General features: G+C 46.9%; 1 protein-coding gene across 1 annotated transcript in view; it reads right to left on the bottom strand.

Moving 5' to 3' along the window:
- CSMD2 (CUB and Sushi multiple domains 2) overlaps window positions 1-19519 on the bottom strand; it is a 352515-nt gene that overhangs the window by 283726 nt on the left and 49270 nt on the right. The window contains exon 3 of the mRNA XM_054395468.1: window positions 10843-10955. Coding sequence (XP_054251443.1) covers window positions 10843-10955 — 113 coding nt within the window. The remainder of the gene's footprint in view (window positions 1-10842; window positions 10956-19519) is intronic.

Below are 19519 nucleotides of genomic sequence, written 5' to 3'. Positions count from 1 at the left end.
AGAAACTTTGCCCTGAGGATGCTGGAGCCCTGGAGCAGGCTGCCCAGAGAGGTGGTGGAGTCTCTTTCTCTGGAGACTTTCAAAACCCACCTGGACATGCTCCTATGTGACCTGCCCTGGGTGATCCTGCTCTGGCAGGGGGAATTGAACTGGACAATCTCTGGAGTTCCCTTCCAACATCTTATGGTTCTCTGAATGATCAAAAAGGGACAGGAACCAGTTTCCAATTGCATTTTGTAACTCCAGGAGCACAGCTCCACAAACAACCCTCTGAAGAATGAGAGATATTTGTGCTTGGGAAAGAGGAGGGCATTTATTATGAAGGCAAACAGCACTATTTACTTGGGGCTGTTTCCCTCCACATTTAAACACTTCTAATTTCTTAAAATAAGCACTGTTCTTCTAGGCATAATTGTTTCTTTTCAATCAGGCACTTAGTGTTTGCAGCTACCAAATCTGTTGCAGCTGTAATCAAACCCCATGTCTTGGGGAAAAAAAAAAAAAAAACAACAACCCAAAACCCAACAAACCACAACCATCTTCACCTACTGCTCAATCTTGCTGCATTCCACAGCACTGCTTCTGCAGAGTCCCAGGCAGCCTGGTTGCCTCCAAGGGTTTCTAAGTGAACTTTGATTTTGGAAAAATAAAATAAAATAAAATAAAATAAAATAAAATAAAATAAAATAAAATAAAATAAAATAAAATAAAATAAAAAATAATAAAATAAAATAATAAAATAAAATAATAAAATAAAATAAAGTAAAACAATATAATAAAATAAAATAACAAAACAAACAAACAAAAAGCTCCCCAAAATAAACAAACAAAGAAAATGAACACTAAAATTCTAAGTGTGACACAGATGTGGGTTCCTAAAACTTTGTGTTCAGCTTTGCTGCATCTCTCTTCTGTGGCACTTTCCTTGTCAGAGCACAAAGACCATGAATGAAAATATAGAATTGAATGAAAATAGAGAATTACAGAATTATTTTGGTTGGAAAAGACCTCTGAGATCAAGACCAACACGACACCACCATGGCCAATAAACCATGTTCCCAAATGCCATGGCCACAGGTTTCTTGAACACCTCCAGGGATGGAGACTCCAGCACCTCCCTGGGCAGCCTGTGCCAATGCCCAGCCAAAGGCATTTTGAACCTGTGCAGCCTTGAAAAGCAGCAAGGTTCCTTAGCTCACAAGCCTCAGTGGTTTATAGCATTGCTCTCTAGTCATGTGTCATAGAATGACTTAGGTTGGAAGAGACCTTAGAGATCATCTACTCCAACCTCCCTGCCAAGGGCAGGGACACCTCTCACCTAGACCAGATTGCTCAAGGCTTCCTCCAACCTGACCTTGAACACCCCCCAGGGAGGAGGCATCCACAGCATCTCTGAGCAGCCTATGAAGAACTTCTGCTGAAGAACTTCTTCCTAAGGTCCAATCTGACCCTACTCCCACTCAGCCTCAAACCATTCTCCCTTTATTCTACTGCCAGACATGCTTGTGAAGAGTCAAACTCAGGTCCTCTGATTGTGTGGTCCTGCTCTGGCAGGAGAGGTTGGACTCAATGCTCTCTTTGGGTCCCTTCCAAACCCTGTGACCCTGTGATCCCTCCTCCAGCCTTCCTGATAAAGAATCATGGAATCCTATGATTCTATGGATATGACAAGGAGAAAGAATGGTAGAATCCTATGGTTCTATATATATGGCAAGGAGAAAGAATCATAGAATCCTATGGTTCTATATGGCAAGGAGAAAGAATGATAGAATCCTATGGTTCTGTATTTATTGCAAGGAGAAAGAATCATAGAATCCTATGGTTCTATATGGCAAGGAGAAAGAATCATAGAATCCTATGGTTCTATATACATGGCAAGGAGAAAGAATCATAGAATCCTATGGTTCTATATTTATTGCAAGGAGAAAGAATGATAGAATCCTATGGTTCTATATTTATTGCAAGGAGAAAGAATCATAGAATCCTATGGTTCTATATTTATTGCAAGGAGAAAGAATCATAGAATCCTATGGTTCTATATATATGGCAAGGAGAAAGAATCATAGAATCCTATGGTTCTATATATATGGCAAGGAGAAAGAATCATAGAATCCTATGGTTCTATATATATGGCAAGGAGAAAGAATCATAGAATCCTATGGTTCTATATGGCAAGGAGAAAGAATGATAGAATCCTATGGTTCTATATTTATTGCAAGGAGAAAGAATGATAGAATCCTATGGTTCTATATTTATTGCAAGGAGAAAGAATCATAGAATCCTATGGTTCTATATACATGGCAAGGAGAAAGAATCATAGAATCCTATGGTTCTATATTTATTGCAAGGAGAAAGAATGATAGAATCCTATGGTTCTATATACATGGCAAGGAGAAAGAATCATAGAATCCTATGGTTCTATATTTATTGCAAGGAGAAAGAATGATAGAATCCTATGGTTCTATATTTATTGCAAGGAGAAAGAATCATAGAATCCTATGGTTCTATATATATGGCAAGGAGAAAGAATCATAGAATCCTGTGGTTCTGTATTTATTGCAAGGAGAAAGAATGATAGAATCCTATGGTTCTATATTGCAAAGAGAAAGAATGATAGAATCCTATGGTTCTATGTATATGACAAGGAGAAAGAATGGTAGAATCCTATGGTTCTATATATATGGCAAGGAGAAGGAATCATAGAATCCTATGGTTCTATATGGCAAGGAGAAAGAATCATAGAATCCTATGGTTCTGTATTTATTGCAAGGAGAAGGAATCATAGAATCCTATGGTTCTATATGGCAAGGAGAAAGAATCATAGAATCCTATGGTTCTATATGGCAAGGAGAAAGAATGATAGAATCCTATGGTTCTATGTATATGACAAGGAGAAAGAATGATAGAATCCTATGGTTCTATATATATGGCAAGGAGAAGGAATCATAGAATCCTATGGTTCTATATGGCAAGGAGAAAGAATGATAGAATCCTATGGTTCTATATGGCAAGGAAAAAGAATGATAGAATCCTATGGTTCTATACTGCAAAGAGAAAGAATGATAGAATCCTATGGTTCTGTATATATGACAAGGAGAAGTTTCAGGTTCAGGTATCTTTCCTTCAACCCCTATCTATTTTTCCCACCTTCAGGACTAACAAGGCAGCTGAGAGGTAATGGTTTACAAATAATAATGTCAGTTTATTGCATGTCTCCATTAGTAAAACTCAAAAGCAGCCACCTGCTGTTCATCATGAGCAGCCATTAGCCTTATTGAGGAAATGGGGTGGAATTTATAACAATTTTTCCCCTTATTGTGCAAGACTTGCCCAATTTGTTTGAAATGTCAGCTCGCTGTGCATTCGTCAGGGGTGCAGCAGCAGCAGGGCCTGCAATTAATTCCACATTGGAAGTCTTGGCATGTGCCTCAGTGTGAGCTGCAGACATCTTTCAGGGGAAGCAGTAAGTGGAAGCATTGGTCATTTCTGGGCATTAAACCTTCAAGGAAGATCTCTGACAAGATGAGACTTGTCAAGATTCACATCCAAGGGGGAGGGGGGGAAGAAAAGTCTAACTTGGGTTATTTACAGCTGCCTCTGCTCAGAAGCCCTCCTGCAGCTGAAATGAAATGCAAGGCTTCCACAACAGCTGGCTACATGTTTTGAGAAGGATCATTTAGGCATTGGGGAAATAAATAAATAAATAGATAAATAAATAAATAGATAAATAGATAAATAAATAAATAGATAAATAGATAAATAGATAAGGGAGGGGTGGGGGTGGGGGAAATAAAAATACATCCCATAGTCTGAGTGTGAACAATCATGTTGAATTCAAGGGATAGTTTTACAGGGAAAAGAGAAAAAAAAAAAAACAACCAACAACAACAAAAAAAACCACACAAAAAAAACCCCCAAACAAACCCCAAACCAACCCAAATTTCTGGTTGTTAGAAGCATGCAAACACTTCATTTAAATAGTTTCTAAATGGTGTGTTCTGAAATTGAGCTGCTGAGGAATTATAGCTAAAAGGATCTCTTAAGTAAAAAAAAAAAAAAAAAAATTACCTTCAGATGGAGCTTACTCTATTGAAATGGAAATTAAATTCTCCTTGCCCTTTCAATTCAGCAAGGAAGAGCTGACAGTTTCCCCATTCCCAGCCATCCTGCAATGGTTCCTCCTGTTTCCTTTTTCCCCAGATCATCCACTCAAGGACACTGGTTTGTGCTGACCTGAGGGTGTCTCCTCTCTCTCAGGTGAAGATGCTGCTGTGGGGTTTTCCCATGCTCACACTGCCACATGGCAGCTCCTCGGGAACACTAATTCATAACAACATCCACAAGGAGCCATCCTGACCTTGCTTTGCAGCTTGGAAGCTGGGAATCCCAGCTGACATGACCAGCACCAGACCATGCAGAATCACCTGTCCCACAGCTGGGAGGAGAAGAGAGATTTCTGAAGCTGTGACCTGGTGCCTTAAACTCAGAGATGCTGGGTCCCCAGTAGCATTGGAAGCCCAAAGACATCCTGGCTTGGATCAGCAATGGTGTGGCCAGCAGGAGCAGGGAAGTGGCTGTCCCCCTGTACTGGTGAGGCCACTTCTTGACTACTGGGGGCAGTTTTGGGGCCCTCACTCCATGAAGGACATTGAGGGGCTGAAGAATGTCCAGAGAAGGGCAACCAAGATGGGGAAGGGTGTAGAGAACAGGGCTGGTGAGCAGCAGCTGAGGGAACTGAGATTGTTCAGTGTGGAGGAAAGGAGGCTGAGGGGAGACTTCATTGCTCTCTACAGCTCCCTGAAAGGAGGCTGGAGTGAGGTAGGGGTTGGGCTCTTCTCCCTAGTATGAGAAATTGTGCCAGGGGAGGTATGGGTTGGAGAATAGGAAAAATTTCTTTCCTGCAAGAATGGTCAGGGACTGGAATAGGCTGCCCAGGGATGTGGTGGAGTCACCACCCCTGGAGGTGTTCAAGGAACCTGTGGATGTGGTACTTCAGAACACAGTTTAGTGGCCTTGGTGGTCTTAGGTTGCTGGTTGGGATTTGATGATCTTGGAGGTCTTTTCCAACCACAACAATTCTATGATTATCCTCAGTCACAAACATGTCCACTCCTGGAGATGGCTGGGCTGGGGAAAGGAGAACATCAGCTTTTCTTGTCTGCTCCCAGCACTCTCTTTCCACAGCAGAAGGAGGAATATAAACCTTCTACTGTTTACTGAGCTTTGAAACAATATTTGGCATCTAGTGAAAAATCACAAGAAACAGTAAGAGATGGGAGAACATGAAGCACCAGACAATGAAAGCAGACAGAAACAAGCTGGCAACACACAGCAAACTAAATGAAGAAAGATGAGGGAGTCAGAAAACGAGGAAAAGAGGATTAAGGAAGATCTAGCAGCCAGGCACAATGCATGGAATGAAGTCAGAAAACCACGAGCTGCAGAAGTGTCACAGCACAGCAGCCCCAGAGATGCCTGTTGCTCAAATTCCACTGCTACCTCTGCCTCCTGCCTTACCTGGGGTTTGGAAAAAAAGCTCTGCAGGCTTCAGAAACCGTTCATTGGATTATAGACTGGTTTGGGTTGGAAGGGATCATGAAGATCATTTAGTTCCTACTCCCTGCTGTGGAACACCTTCCACCAGACCAGGCTGCTCAAGGCTTCATCCAACCTGGCCTTGAACACCTTCAGGGAGGAGCATCCACAACCTCCCTGGGGCAACCTGTTGCAATGCCTCACCACTGTTCTTCAAGCATCTCTAACTACTCTTGGTGTATTTCTTGGATTCCACCACTGCTCTGCAGCTCTCCAGAGTGCAGGCAGTGAAATGTCAAACTGAACTGTGTGGCCTGAAGCAACCAGAACCTAGGAAACACAGACAGCTAGGAGCAGGAGATGGCTGTGATGTCTTCAAGAAATTGCTTGTTAGAGATCTTATCACACAGGCATCATTCTAAAGAGGTAAGTCAGGAAGATGTTCACTCAGATAAAACCAAGCTCAGTCTCTGTGTTTGCCAGAGGGTCAGGGCAGAGCAGATGTCAGGGTGAGCACTGTGGTTTTTTGTCACTTTGAAGCCTCCAACTACACATGCCCTTCCTGTCCCCCTTCAAAGTTGGAGATCTTTGGTGCCACCGTTTAAATTCTGTCTCTTTTGGTGCATTTCCCAACGATTGCTTGAAGGGAGGAGGAGAATAATGGATATGCTTTGATGGCAGATCATAAAGGAGCCATTTACTGCAAGGACTCCAATGCATTGTTCTGTCTTTAAACAGGAATTATGGAATCACAAAGCTGTTCAGTGAGCTGTAGATTACCAGGCAACTCAAACAGCACTGCAGCAGCAGCATGGCCCCCTGATAAACCCCACACTTATCTCCTCCTTTAGTCTTGGTTAACAGCAATCCAAACAGCAAGCAAATCACCTGTCTGGAGGCAGGCTCAGAGTGGCACTCAGAGAGAGTCTGCTCCTCACTCTCCTTCAGAATGAAGCTTGTATTTTCAACAGCATTCCAGGTCCCTCTCATTTCCAACAGCACTCTATGTCCCCCCTCATTTCCAACAGCACTCTATGTCCCCCCTCATTTCCAACAGCATTCCAGGTCCCCCCTCATTTCCAACAGGATTCCAGGTCCCCCCTCATTTCCAACAGGATTCCAGGTCCCCCTCATTTCCAACAGGATTCCAGGTCCCTCTCATTTCCAACAGCACTCCAGGTCCCCCCTCATTTCCAACAGCACTCCAGGTCCCCCCTCATTTCCAACAGGATTCCATGTCCCCCCTCATTTCCAACAGCATTCCAGGTCCCTCTCATTTCCAACAGCACTCCAGGTCCCCCTCATTTCCAACAGGATTCCAGGTCCCCCCTCATTTCCAACAGGATTCCATGTCCCCCCTCATTTCCAACAGCACTCCAGGTCCCCCCTCATTTCCAACAGGATTCCATGTCCCCCCTCATTTCCAACAGCACTCCAGGTCCCCCCTCATTTCCAACAACACTCCAGGTCCCCCCTCATTTCCAACAACACTCCAGGTCCCCCCTCATTTCCAACAGCACTCCAGGTCCCCCCTCATTTCCAACAGCATTCCAGGTCCCCCCTCATTTCCAACAGCATTCCAGGTCCCCCCTCATTTCCAACAGCACTCCAGGTCCCCCCTCATTTCCAACAGGATTCCATGTCCCCCCTCATTTCCAACAGCATTCCAGGTCCCCCCTCATTTCCAACAGCACTCCAGGTCCCCCCTCATTTCCAACAGCATTCCAGGTCCCCCCTCATTTCCAACAGCACTCCAGGTCCCTCTCATTTCCAACAGCACTCCAGGTCCCCCTCATTTCCAACAGCACTCCAGGTCCCTCTCATTTCCAGCAGCACTCCAGGTCCCCCCTCATTTCCAACAGCATTCCAGGTCCCCCCTCATTTCCAACAGCATTCCAGGTCCCCCCTCATTTCCAACAGCATTCCAGGTCCCCCTCATTTCCAACAGGATTCCAGGTCCCCCTCATTTCCAACAGGATTCCAGGTCCCTCTCATTTCCAGCAGCACTCCAGGTCCCCCCTCATTTCCAACAGGATTCCAGGTCCCCCCTCATTTCCAACAGCATTCCACGTCCCTCTCATTTCCAACAGCACTCCAGGTCCCCCCTCATTTCCAACAGCACTCCAGGTCCCCCTCATTTCCAACAGCATTCCAGGTCCCCCCTCATTTCCAACAACACTCCATGCCCCCCCTCATTTCCAACAGCATTCCAGGTCCCCCCTCATTTCCAACAGGATTCCAGGTCCCCCTCATTTCCAACAGGATTCCAGGTCCCTCTCATTTCCAGCAGCACTCCAGGTCCCCCTCATTTCCAACAGCACTCCAGGTCCCCCTCATTTCCAGCAGCACTCCATGTCCCCCCTCATTTCCAACAGCACTCCAGGTCCCCCTCATTTCCAACAGCACTCCAGGTCCCCCTCATTTCCAACAGCACTACAGGTCCCTCAGTGGCTCAGGTTAAATTTGAAGTATATTTATTTGATTTTTTTTTTCCCTCCCCCAGCTATCTGCTTTAAAGCCTCCTAATCACTCAAATAAACTTCAGATAATTTGCAATATATGTGACTAAAGGGCAACCCTGGAACAAGCCTTTGTCCAAGATTACCTGCTGCATCAGGGTAATAAAAAAGCCATTAAAAAGTGTACAAGTAACTGTGTGTAAATGCCAAAAAAATGAACTCTAAATGTCAAGGAAGTACAGAAACAGCTACATGTCCTCTATGACACAATCTGGGAGCAAAGCACTGCCTTGCCTACCCTGGAGTGATTGCCTCATGTTCTAGCAGAGGCTCTGCAAACAGGCAAGGGGATTTGTCCTTCCTCACCACAGTGCTGTGACCACCTGTCCCAAGAGCCACCACACACCACCAAGTGGCATTGAGTGCACCCTCAGCAGGTTTGCTGATGGCACCAAGCTGTGTGGTGTAGCACACAGCTGGAGGGAAGGGATCCATCCAGAAGGACTTGGACAGGCTGGAGAGGTGGACACAAGCCAACCTCAGGAGGTTCAACAAGACCAAGGGCAAGGTCCTGCAGCTGGGTGGAGGCAATCCCAAGCACAAATCCAGGCTGGGCAGGGACTGGCTGGAGAGCAGCCCTGAGGAGAGGGACCTGGGGGTGCTGGTGGAGGAGAAGCTCACCAGGAGCTGTCAGTGTGCACTTGCAGCCCAGAAAGCCAAGCAGAGCCTGGGCTGCATCAAGAGAAGTGTGGCCAGCAGGGCAAGGGAGGTGATTCTCCTCCTCTGCTCTGCTCTGCTGAGACCCCACCTGGAATACTGCATCCAGTTCTGGAGCCTCTGTTACAAGAGGGATCTGGACATGCTGGAAGGTGTCCAGAGAAGGGCCACCAGGATGAGCAGAGGGCTGGAGCTGCTCTGCTATGAGGAGAGACTGAGAGAGTTGGGGCTGTTCAGTCTGGAGAAGAGAAGGCTCTGAGGTGACCTTCTTGTGGCCTTCCAGGATCTGAAGAGGGCTACAAGAAAGCTGGGGAGGGACTTTTTAGGCTATCAGGTAGTGACAGGACTGGGGGGAATGGAACAAAGCTGGAAGTGGGGAGATTCAGACTGGACATGAGGAAGAAGTTCTTCCCCATGAGAGTGGTGAGAGCCTGGAATGGGTTGCCCAGGGAGGTGGTTGAGGCTCCATCCCTGGAGATGTTTAAGGCCAGGCTGGATGAGGCTCTGGCCAGCTTGCTGTAGTGTGAGATGTCCCTGGCCATGGCAGGGGGGTTGGAACTGGCTGAGCCTTGTGGTCCCTTCCAACCCTGACTGATTCTAGGATTCTATAATATCCTCAGCCAGCCCTTAACCCTGTGAGAGGAAACAGGGAATGGTCTCCAACCAGAAGGAACTTTAACACCTGGCCAGGCTGAGCAGCCTTGAGCACCACTGGACTAAGAAAAACATTTCAGTGGTACTGCTGCCTCAAGGCAAACCAAAGGTTTTAACCAGAAATTAGAAGGGGTTTAAACAGGACTCCCCTGAACCTGACAAACTGTGAGAGGAGAACATCATCTCAATGAAGGCAGCTGCTTGGCTTAATGCTTTGGGTAATTGGCCAGTTGGACTCATTATCAGAAGTGATCATTAAGGCTGAGCTGCTGAGGGCTCCAAAGAAAAACATTTATGGGGATATGAACAATATTCAGGGTTCAATAATCAACATAAACGTAACTCAAATATTAACACAGTTCACCTGCCCTTTATCCAGCAGCACTACATCACTTTACAACCAAGAGCTGTCTTCTACTACAACCAGTTCATAGAATGGTTTGGGTTGAAAGGGACCTTCAAGACCATCCAGTTCCAACCCCTCTGCCATGGGCAGGGACACCTCCCTCTAAGCCCAGGCTGCTCAAGGCCTCATCCAGCCTGGCCTCGGACACCCCCAGGGAGGGGGCATCCATGATTTCCCCTGAGCCACCTCTTCCAGTGTCTCACCACACTCACTGGAAAGAATTTTTTCCTAATTTCCAACCTAAATCTGCCTTCCTCTAGCTTCCATCCATTCTGCCCAAGACTCTCTGAAGCTCCCAAGCCTTCACATCCAATCCTTTACCTCCAAAACCACCAAACACTGATTTATGACAAGATTTATGACAAGAAACACAGCAGTTCAGCTTAAATACTTGGAGAGAAAGGTGCAGGGAACATAACAAATGAGCAAAGTGAATGTAAAGGTAGAAAGCCCTGACACAAGCATTCCATGCACTGCTCTGCAGTCCCCACTCCCAGCCATAAATCCCAGTGGCTGCATGAGCACTGGGCTGGCTGTAACCCTGCAGAGTCCACTGGCAAGTCCCACATCACTTTTCCTGCTCAGTCACTCAAGCTTTGCTTTTAGAGTAAGCTTTTAAAGATCTTTGGAGCACAGATACCAAGAAGGAAAAAACAGAGAACACTTGGAAGGAATCAGCAATTTAAATCCTGGAAGGAAAAACTGGATCAAATGATACAAGAACCAGACACTGCTGTCTTGGATTAGATGTCTGCACATGGATGTATCACAGAATGCACTGGGTTGGAAAGGACCTCCAAAGGTCATTCAGTCCAACCCCCCTGCAGCAAGCAGGGACATCCCTCAGCAACCTGATCTAGTGTGAGGTGTCCTTGCCCATGGCAGGGAGGTTGGAACTGGATGATCCCTGGGGTCCCTTCCAACCTTGACAATTCTATGATCCCCAACTAGATCAGGTTGCTCGGAGTGCCATCAAGCCTGCTTTGATAAACCCTGCCCCTTAGTTTCCCATCCTATTGCAAGCTGAATGGAGATGCAAATCAAGCCAACCCCTGAGCTGGGCAGACTTACCTTCATAGCTTGCCTGGAAGCCTTGAGCACTGACAGCATAGTCGCTCACGAGCCACAAGGACAGCACCACCCCTGTGCTGACAATAGGAGCAGGCAGCTGGAAACCTGTTAACCTGCAAGAAATCAAGAGCAAGGTTACACCCACCAGCTCTGCCTCTGACCTGCCAGCAAACCTCAGTGGGGCAGCTGCCACCTCCCAACCTGAATCACAGCTTCATTGAATTGTTTCGGTTGGAAGAGATCTCCCAAGTCAGAGTCCAACCGTCAACCCAACCCCACCATGGCCATTAAACCATGGCCCCAAGTGCCATGGCTACAGGTTTCTTGAGCCCCTCCAGGGATGGTGACTCCATCACCTCCCTGGGCAGCCTGACCACTCTTGCAGCAAAGAAATTGTTCCTAATTTCCAACCTAAACCTCCCCCCCTTGCACGATTTCCTCTTGTTCTATCGCTTGACACTAGGGAGAAGAGACCAGCCCCCATCTCACTTCCAGCCTCCTTTCAGGGAGTGGTGGAGATCAATGAAGTCTCCCCTCAGTCTCCTCCATCAAACCAGGGATCTTCAGAGCAAAGAGGCTGGTGCAGCTTGGATCAATAGCTGTGCAACAAGTGCTGGGCAAACCATCCTGGGCTTTTAACACCTCCAGAAGGCTTAGTAGAAGAACTACTCATGTAGTTCTCCACTGACCATGTTTTAAAGCAGTCTCTCTGCTTCACACCTTGTTCACTAACAACATCTGCCCTGCAGCACTCTTCTAAGCCCAGCTCTGTGATCTCAGAGCAGTCACTGAGCCCTTCAGAGTAACCTTCCCCAGCCACGAAATGGGAGAAAAGTTTAGAGTGAGGCCAAGATGTTATTCAGGATTGTTTGGAAAATGCCTTGAGAAGCTTAAAAATACTGGATAAGGGTCTGAAGTGTTGTACAAGCTACATTAAACTGATGAGAACCTAAAATAGAGTCAGAGAACAGGCAAAGAACTGATGTCACAAAATAAAGTCTACCAAGGTGGTTGTGTAAGACAGTTTCAAACCATCACAGTGGTTGTCCTCAGAGAGTTTATTCTGTACTTTTACAGCAGATAAGGTTTGAAGTTTCCAGGAATCCTCCCTAACCATCCCATGACCTGAAAACTGCCCTGAAACCAGAGGGGTACAAAACCACAGCAGTAATTGAAGGAACTCAGGCAGCCCATGTAGTATCCTTCCAGATCAAGACTTACTCAAGCTGGATCACAGGGACACAAGCAAAAGAAGATTAACAGGCAAGAAAAAGTTTAAAGCAGCTTACACACACAGTCAGAGATTTATCCCACACCTCTTTGTACAGCTGCTAGTCTCTTATAGAGAGGGCAAAGGACCACTGCTGATATGAAGCACTCTGGCCCCTTAAGAAATACCTGCAGTATAGATTTGATTCACAGTGTTCCCCCTCCTCCTATTGCATGGAGTGGAAAGGATAAATAAATAAATAGATAGATAGATAGATAGATAGATAGATAGATAGATAGATAAATAAATAAATCAAAGCACCCAAAGAACAAATTCAAATCTTTCATTTTGGAGCCATCATCTTCTCTCTGACCACAGGGTCAGGTACAAGCAGGCTGCAAATTTCCAGCCCAAGCAATTTCCTAGATTCATAGGATGGGTTGGGTTGGAAGGGACCTTCAAGATCATCCAGTTCCAACCTCCCTGCCATGGGCAGGGACACCTCCCACCAGCACAGGTTGCTCAAGGTCTCATCCAGCCTGGCCTTGAACAACTTCATGGAGAGGACATCCACAACCTCTCTGGGCAACCTGTTCCAGCGTCTCCCCACCCTCACTGGAAAAAATTTCTTCCTGATCTCCAGTCTCAATCTCCCCTCTTCCAGATCAAAGCCATCACCCCTCACCCAATCACTACAAGCCCTGGTTAAAAGCCCCTCCTCAGCTTTCTTGTAGCCCCCCCTTCAATTACTGGAATTTCTCCTTACAGTTTTCACCACCCCCCTGGCAACTTGCAGAGCCAATGAGTGAACTTCTCTCCTCTTCTCTAATTTGGTAAACTGAAATATTATTCCAAGCAGATTGAACTCTGATTAATGAAAGCTGACATGCTCTGCCTGAGAACCTTATTAAAGCAAAATTTCCAGTTATTGGTAAAGTTCAGGCAGCTGCCAGCCAGCCAGTGATGGCAGTCAAGTTTTAATGTCAGCAAAGCAGTACTTACTGCTCTCAGCATAAAATACATTCTCTGTGCAAGCTGGAAGAAAGATTGCTCCTGTTTATTAAAAAATAAAAGGATCCAGGATTTTTTCAAGGGCTCAGGATGGTTCTACTGCATACAGCAGAGCGCCATCACTTATATTAATTTATTTTGCAGCTAAATTAAAATGGTTTATTGAACCACTCATGCACTCAAACAAATCTTTGAATTACAGAATCACAGCATGGCTTAGGTTGGAAGGGACCAGAGATCATCTACTCCAACCTCCCCACCATGGGCAGGGGCACCTAGACTCAGCTGCTTAAGGTCTTATCCAACCTGGCCTTGAACACCTCCAGAGTGGAGGCATCCACAACCTCCCTGGACAGCCTCTTCCAGAGTCCCACCATGCTCATACTGAAGAACTTCTTCCTCAGATCCAGTCTAAACCTAATTTCCTTCCCCCTTGTCCTGTCTCTAGACAGCCTTATGAAAAGTCCTTCAGCAGTCTTCCTGTAGGATCCCTTCAGGAACTGGAAGGCAGCTTTGAGTTCCCCTTGGAGTCTTCCTTTCTCCAGGCTGAACAACCCCAGCTCCCCCAGCCTATCCTCATAGCAGAGGTGCTCCAGCCCTTGAACTGTTTCAGCTGGAAAAGTCCTTAAAGACCAGAGTCCAACTCTTGACCCAACACCATCATGGCCATTAAATCATGTCCCACACTGCCATGGCCACACTTTCCTTGCACACCCCCAGGAATGGTGACTCCCCCACCTCCCTGGGCAGCCTGTTCCAATGCGTGGTTGCATGGATCAGTTTTTAATCAAAACCACACAAGGGCCAGCAGAATCCATCTGTCTTCCTTCCCCTAACCACCACTTTCCCCTCTCAGCAGTCTGTGCTGTTGCTCTCCAAAGCAGATCTCCTCTCTCTGAACCAAGCTTTCTGCATCATGGATTCTGTTCACAGTCCATGCACTGGGAGGACTCCACGCTGCAGATATTGCTTTTAATTCAGGGCAACATTTACATGCCTGCTCACCTGGAAGCAAGTGCACATGTCCCCTAGGAGCCAAGAGGAAATAAGTGCTACCTGAAACAACATTGCCCTTCAGCATGCAGTCCTGTTTTCTTGTTAGAGAGCCTCAGAAGCAAAGGATGGTCTGTGCACAAGGGCATGAAATTGTAACTGAGGGGTTTGTTCTCAGACTTCCTACAGGTTCCACATTGACTGAAGAGAGAGTTTTCATGGGAACCTTCAGGCTTCCTGAACCTCTCAAAATTAATAAACCCAACCATCTCTCCAGGCCCTTAACTCCAGCAGTTCATTTGTGTCTGTCTGGTGTCCCTAGAGCAAGAAGGAGGAAATGGGCTGCCTGCCACCATGAAAGGTGACCAAGCACTGTCTTCTCCTTCAGATCAAACAGCCTTTCTGCCCACAAAAAGATGAAAAGTGCCCCCATTAGTGCTAAAACTCAACTTCCTCAGAAGGAAGGAGGAATACTACTTCAAATAAGAAAAATATCTGTGTAGAAACTCCTACCCTCTATGCCACTAATTTCCATATCTTCTCCTGCAGTGAAAGCCTGCACCAGACAAGAGATTAAACTCCTCCTGCTCCTCACTGGAAGCAACTGCAGTCAAAATAAGTTATTCCTCCTCTTAAGCCTTCAAAGAATGCACACAATTGATTTTTTTTTTCCTTCTTCCAATGTCCTCATCTTCTCCAAGCAAGAGCACTGGCAATAGCTTCTTGAAATAATAATTTAAACAAGGCTCATGCTCAAATCACTCCACTTCCAAAGCCCCAGGAGAGCCAAGCTTGGCAGGACACCTTGCCTTGTTTGACCTGGCTGATAAACTGTCCTCAGGCTTTCCTCTCTAAATCTGCAGCCCAGGCAAGTTTCAAGCATGGAGATGAACAGCATGGCAGAGGGAACATGAAGTCATTTCCCCCTGGCCTCACACATGAAGCAGTAATTCTGACATCCCTGTTATTTAGTGTGGCAATAAAAATAATCTCTGTGTAGCCTAATGAGAAAGAAAAGCAGCAAAGTCTGCTCCTTGTTTTTATTAAGGGCTGCAACAAGAAGGTGAAGGTGGTAATAACAGCACAAATAATCATCTTCCATTGCTTCTGTACCTCTGGCCAAAGGGATCACTGAGTGATTATCCTCTTAAGTTGCTTGGAGCCAGCACTGATTGTGTGAGATTTCCAACGTGCTTTTCATTGGCTTAATTCTGCTCCTACTGTGAGGGACCAAACTAAACCAGGGCCAGAAATACCACTTCATAAGCTTGCCCTTGCTTTGCAGGACAACAACAACAACAACAAAAATCAATATACCAAAACAAATCAACACAAAAATCTGCCACTCTATTTGTATCCTTCCTCTGCCTTCGCCTCAGGTTCGCCACCGACACTGCAAATACTTCTGGTGCCTGGCAGAGCAGGAGCAGAGCAGAGCAACCTGCTTCACACAACAGGTTTGCTGGAGCAGTGCCAGTGAAAATGAGCTGCTCTTGTAACCATCACCTCTTCACACTGTCACAGAATATCACAGGTTGGAAGGGACCTCATCAGGTCCAACCCCCCTGCCAGAGCAGCATCACTTAGGGTAGTCTGCACAGGAATGCATCCAGGTGGGGTTGGAAAGTCTCCAGAGAAGGAGACTCTCCACAACCCCCCTGGGCAGCCTGCTCCAGGGCTCTGTCACCCTCATTGTAAAGAAGTTGCTCCTCATGTTGGGCTGAAATCTTCTCTGTTCAAGTTTGAACCCATTGTTCCTTGTCTTATCATTGTGAACCACCCAAAAGAGCCTGGCCCCCTCCTCCTGACACCCACCCCTCAGCTATTGAGTGACATTGATCAGATCCCTCTCAGCCTTCTCCTCTCCAGACTAAACAGTCCCAGGGCTCTCAGTCTCTCTTCACAGGGGAGATGTTCAAGTCCCCTAAGCATCCTCCTGGCTCTCCCTTGGACTCTCTCCAGCAGTTCTCTGCCTCTCTTGAACTGGGGAGCCCAAAACTGGACACACTATTCCAGGTGTGGTCTCAGCAGGGCAGAGTAGAGAGGTAGAACTTCCCTAGACCTCCTGGACACACCTTTTTTGATACATCCCAGGATCCCGTTGGCTCTCTTGGCCACCAGAGCACATTTTTGTTCCATGGAGAACTTGCTGTCCACCAGCACTCCAAGGTCTTTCTCTGTGGAGCTGCTTTCCAGCAGGGCAGCCTCTAACCTGTCCTGGTGCCTGTTGTTATTTCTTCTCAGATGTAGGACCCTGCACTTGCACAGCTCCTCCCTGATGCCATCAGCACCAACGACCCCCAGCACACCAGCAGCTGCCAAGGCTGGGAACCTGGGCTGTGCACCAGGGTCTGGGGTGCTGCTCTCCATTCCTCCAGGAGTTTGGCTCTCTTGCTTCTAGGATACATCAACTTCTGCCCTAACAGCTCCAAGGCCTTTCCCAGGGGAAAATTGTCCTATCCACCCATGAAAGGAGTTGAGCATCAGACAGAGACCAACTGACTGCTCTGCTCAGCAGGTTCAAGCTGTAATGGATCACTGCTCTACAGCAAGAACCACTGGAGGGAGTCCAGTGCAGGGCCACTGAGATGATGAGGGGTCTGGAACATCTCTTGTATGAGGTAAGGTTGAGAGTGTTGGGGCTGCTTAGCCTAGAGGAGAGGAGGTTGAGATGGGATTTTATCAAGCTTACAAAGGGGTGGGTGTCAGGAAGATGGAGACAGACCCTTCTCAGTGGTCCCCAGTGACAGGATAAGGGTTTTAGGGCATAAAATCAAACATGAGAAGTTTCATCTAAACGTGAGGAGGAACTTCTCTACTGTGAGGGTGCCAGAGCACTAGAACAGGCTGCCCAGAGAGGTGGTGGAGTCTCCTTCTCTGGTGGTGGAGTCTCCTTCTCTGGAGCCATTCAAAACCTGCCTGTGTTCCTGTGTGACCTGCCCTAGGTGACCCTTGGGCACGGGGGTTGGCCTGGATGATCTCCAGAGCTCTCCTTCCAACCTCTACCCTTCTGTGATTCTGTGAACAGTCAGGCAGGACAGTCCACATCTCAGAGGCTCTACAAAAGCTCTCACCTCCATCTGTTGCACATTGCACTGCTCCAACTGTACCAAGCCCGACCGTACCATACCCAGGCTGTGACGCAGGCTCCCATTTTGGAGTGCAGGTGCCATAATTAAAGCAGAGCACATTATTTTTCTGGTAGGATGCCCACCATCAGCTCAGGCTGCAATCAAAATAGTTATTGCAGCTGGCAATCCAACAGCCTTTAAAGCATAAATGCTGGAGAAGTGTCTCAGAACATCTAATGAAAACGCACTGGATTGCATCGTTTAACCCAGCATTAAATTACACTGCACCATACTTCAGGGATTTTTTTTTTCCCCCCTCCTCCCTCTGCATGTAATTTAAAGAGACCTATTAAAGAAAATTTCCCATCAAATGAACCACTCTTTTCACTACATCCACTGTAAATGACATGGTTCCCTAAGTGCTAGCCTGACACCCCTGCACCTTCCCAGGCCAAAAGCTAAGTCCAGTGGAGTGGAAGGGACTGCACTGAGAAAACAGCTCAGAGGGAGAGCTGCCCTTTGGAATGGGTTCTGGGAAGAGCAGGTGAGTTCTCCCACACTGTGCCCCAGCTGACAAGGCAGCAATCCACCTGAAGTCATCTGAAACTGGATGAAAATTGCTAGAACAGGCTGCCCAGGGATGTGGTTGAGGTTCCATCCCTGGAGATATCCAAGATCAGACTTCATGAGGCCCTGAGCAGCATGAATGAGTTGGAGGTGTCCCTGCTGACAAGATGAGATTTGAGGGTCCCCCTCCAACCCAATGCAATCTGTGACTCTGTGAAAGGAAGCATTCAGGAAGCATTCAACTACTCATTCTCACCTGGGGCCAACAGAAGGAGCCCAGTAACTTCCAGCTGACTTTAAATCAAGTTTTATGTGCCTAGTTCAGCTGGCAGCTGGCTCATGTGCACATGGAAGAGGGGAAACTCTCTGGCTTCAATAAAAAGCTGTCCATGTGCTCAGTGTTTCCTCTGAAAAAATGCCTATGAGGTGAGGGACGTTAATTAACATTTGCAACTTTCTCCACCTTGATGAAAAGGATGAGTAAGCATCATCCTGCAGCTGCTGCAGGGAGAAGACCTTCAGAAATACCTCTGTGTGCATGACTGGAAGCTACATCTTAGGGGAGACTGGAAACAGCTACTCAGTGGTCCCTCACAGGTGTCCTCCTCAAGGCTATTTCATGGAATTCATGCCATAGAATCACAGAATGGTTTGGGTTGGAAGGGACCTGAAAGATCATCTACTTCCCACCCCTCTGCCATGGGCAGGGACACCTTCCACTAGCCCAGGTTGCTCAACAGCTCCAGGGAGGAGGCACCCACAGCTTTTCTGGGCAACCTGTTCCAGTGTTCCACCACTCACTATAAAGAATTTCTTCCTAACCTCCACTCTCCATCTCCCCTCTTCCAGCTCAAAGCCACTGCCCCTCATCCTGTCACTACAAGCCCTCCTCAGAAGTCCCTTCTCAGCCTTCTTGCAGGCCTCAAGAGCACAAGGAAGAAATGCAAGAGATGAGGGCTTTATCCCATCCCAGATCTCATTACAGGTAGCAGATGTTTTTTTCATTCAAGACAGTTGCTGGTGGGCGGAGGGTGAAGCACTCTGTGGGGAGAAAAAAAAAAAAATCCAATCTTGTCATTCCTCTTAATTCCTCACATTTAGAAATCAGTTTTCGTTCTGATGGAGTTTAATGTTTCCCCCAAATCACTGGCCACATCCCAAAACAATCACTATTGTGTTTCAAACACTACTTTACAAAGCAGTAGAGTGAAAAATTGACCTGGAGGTGCCTTGGGCACAAGGACTTCAATCCCTGCAGTAAAAGCTGAGGCTGACAGCTCTTTGTTCCTCACAGATCACAGTTTGCAGGGTTCTGTGGTGGTCCTGTCTGCAGGAGGGCTTTCCATGCCACCAGAGCAGCCAGTGACCTGCTCCAGGGTCACCGTGACTCCTCCTCCTCCTCCTCCTCCTTCCAGTCACCCCATAGTTCTCTGCCTGGTTCAGCCCCTGTGGCTGCACCATCAGCTGCTGCTGCTTCAGCCTCTTTCACAGCTCTGCTCCCTTCCATCTGCAGCAGGGAGAGCTCTGCAGATCTTCTCCCCTGCGTTCAGTAAGCGTGGATGAAAGACACACACCTGAGCAGACAGCTCTCTGCCAGCATTTCCCCAGGCTTGTCTAGTTCAGGCTTTTTTCCTCAGTGACTTTGTTTGGTTGTTTGTTTTGTGTTTTGTTTTGTTTTTTTTTTTCCCTCCCTTCCTTTCTGTATTTATCACAGAAAGAAGCAATCACAATGAGATGTTAGCTTTCTGGGTTTTGATTTTTTTTTTTCCAGCTCTATTGACAGATTAGCTGGGACTGTAACTGCTCTCATTAATCATCAATAAAA

This window comes from Indicator indicator, chromosome 33 (genome assembly GCF_027791375.1).
Source record: "Indicator indicator isolate 239-I01 chromosome 33, UM_Iind_1.1, whole genome shotgun sequence".
Taxonomy (NCBI): Eukaryota; Metazoa; Chordata; class Aves; order Piciformes; family Indicatoridae; genus Indicator; species Indicator indicator.
The sequence above is the reverse complement of the archived record's forward strand: the minus strand, read 5'-3'. Positions and strand labels throughout refer to the sequence as shown.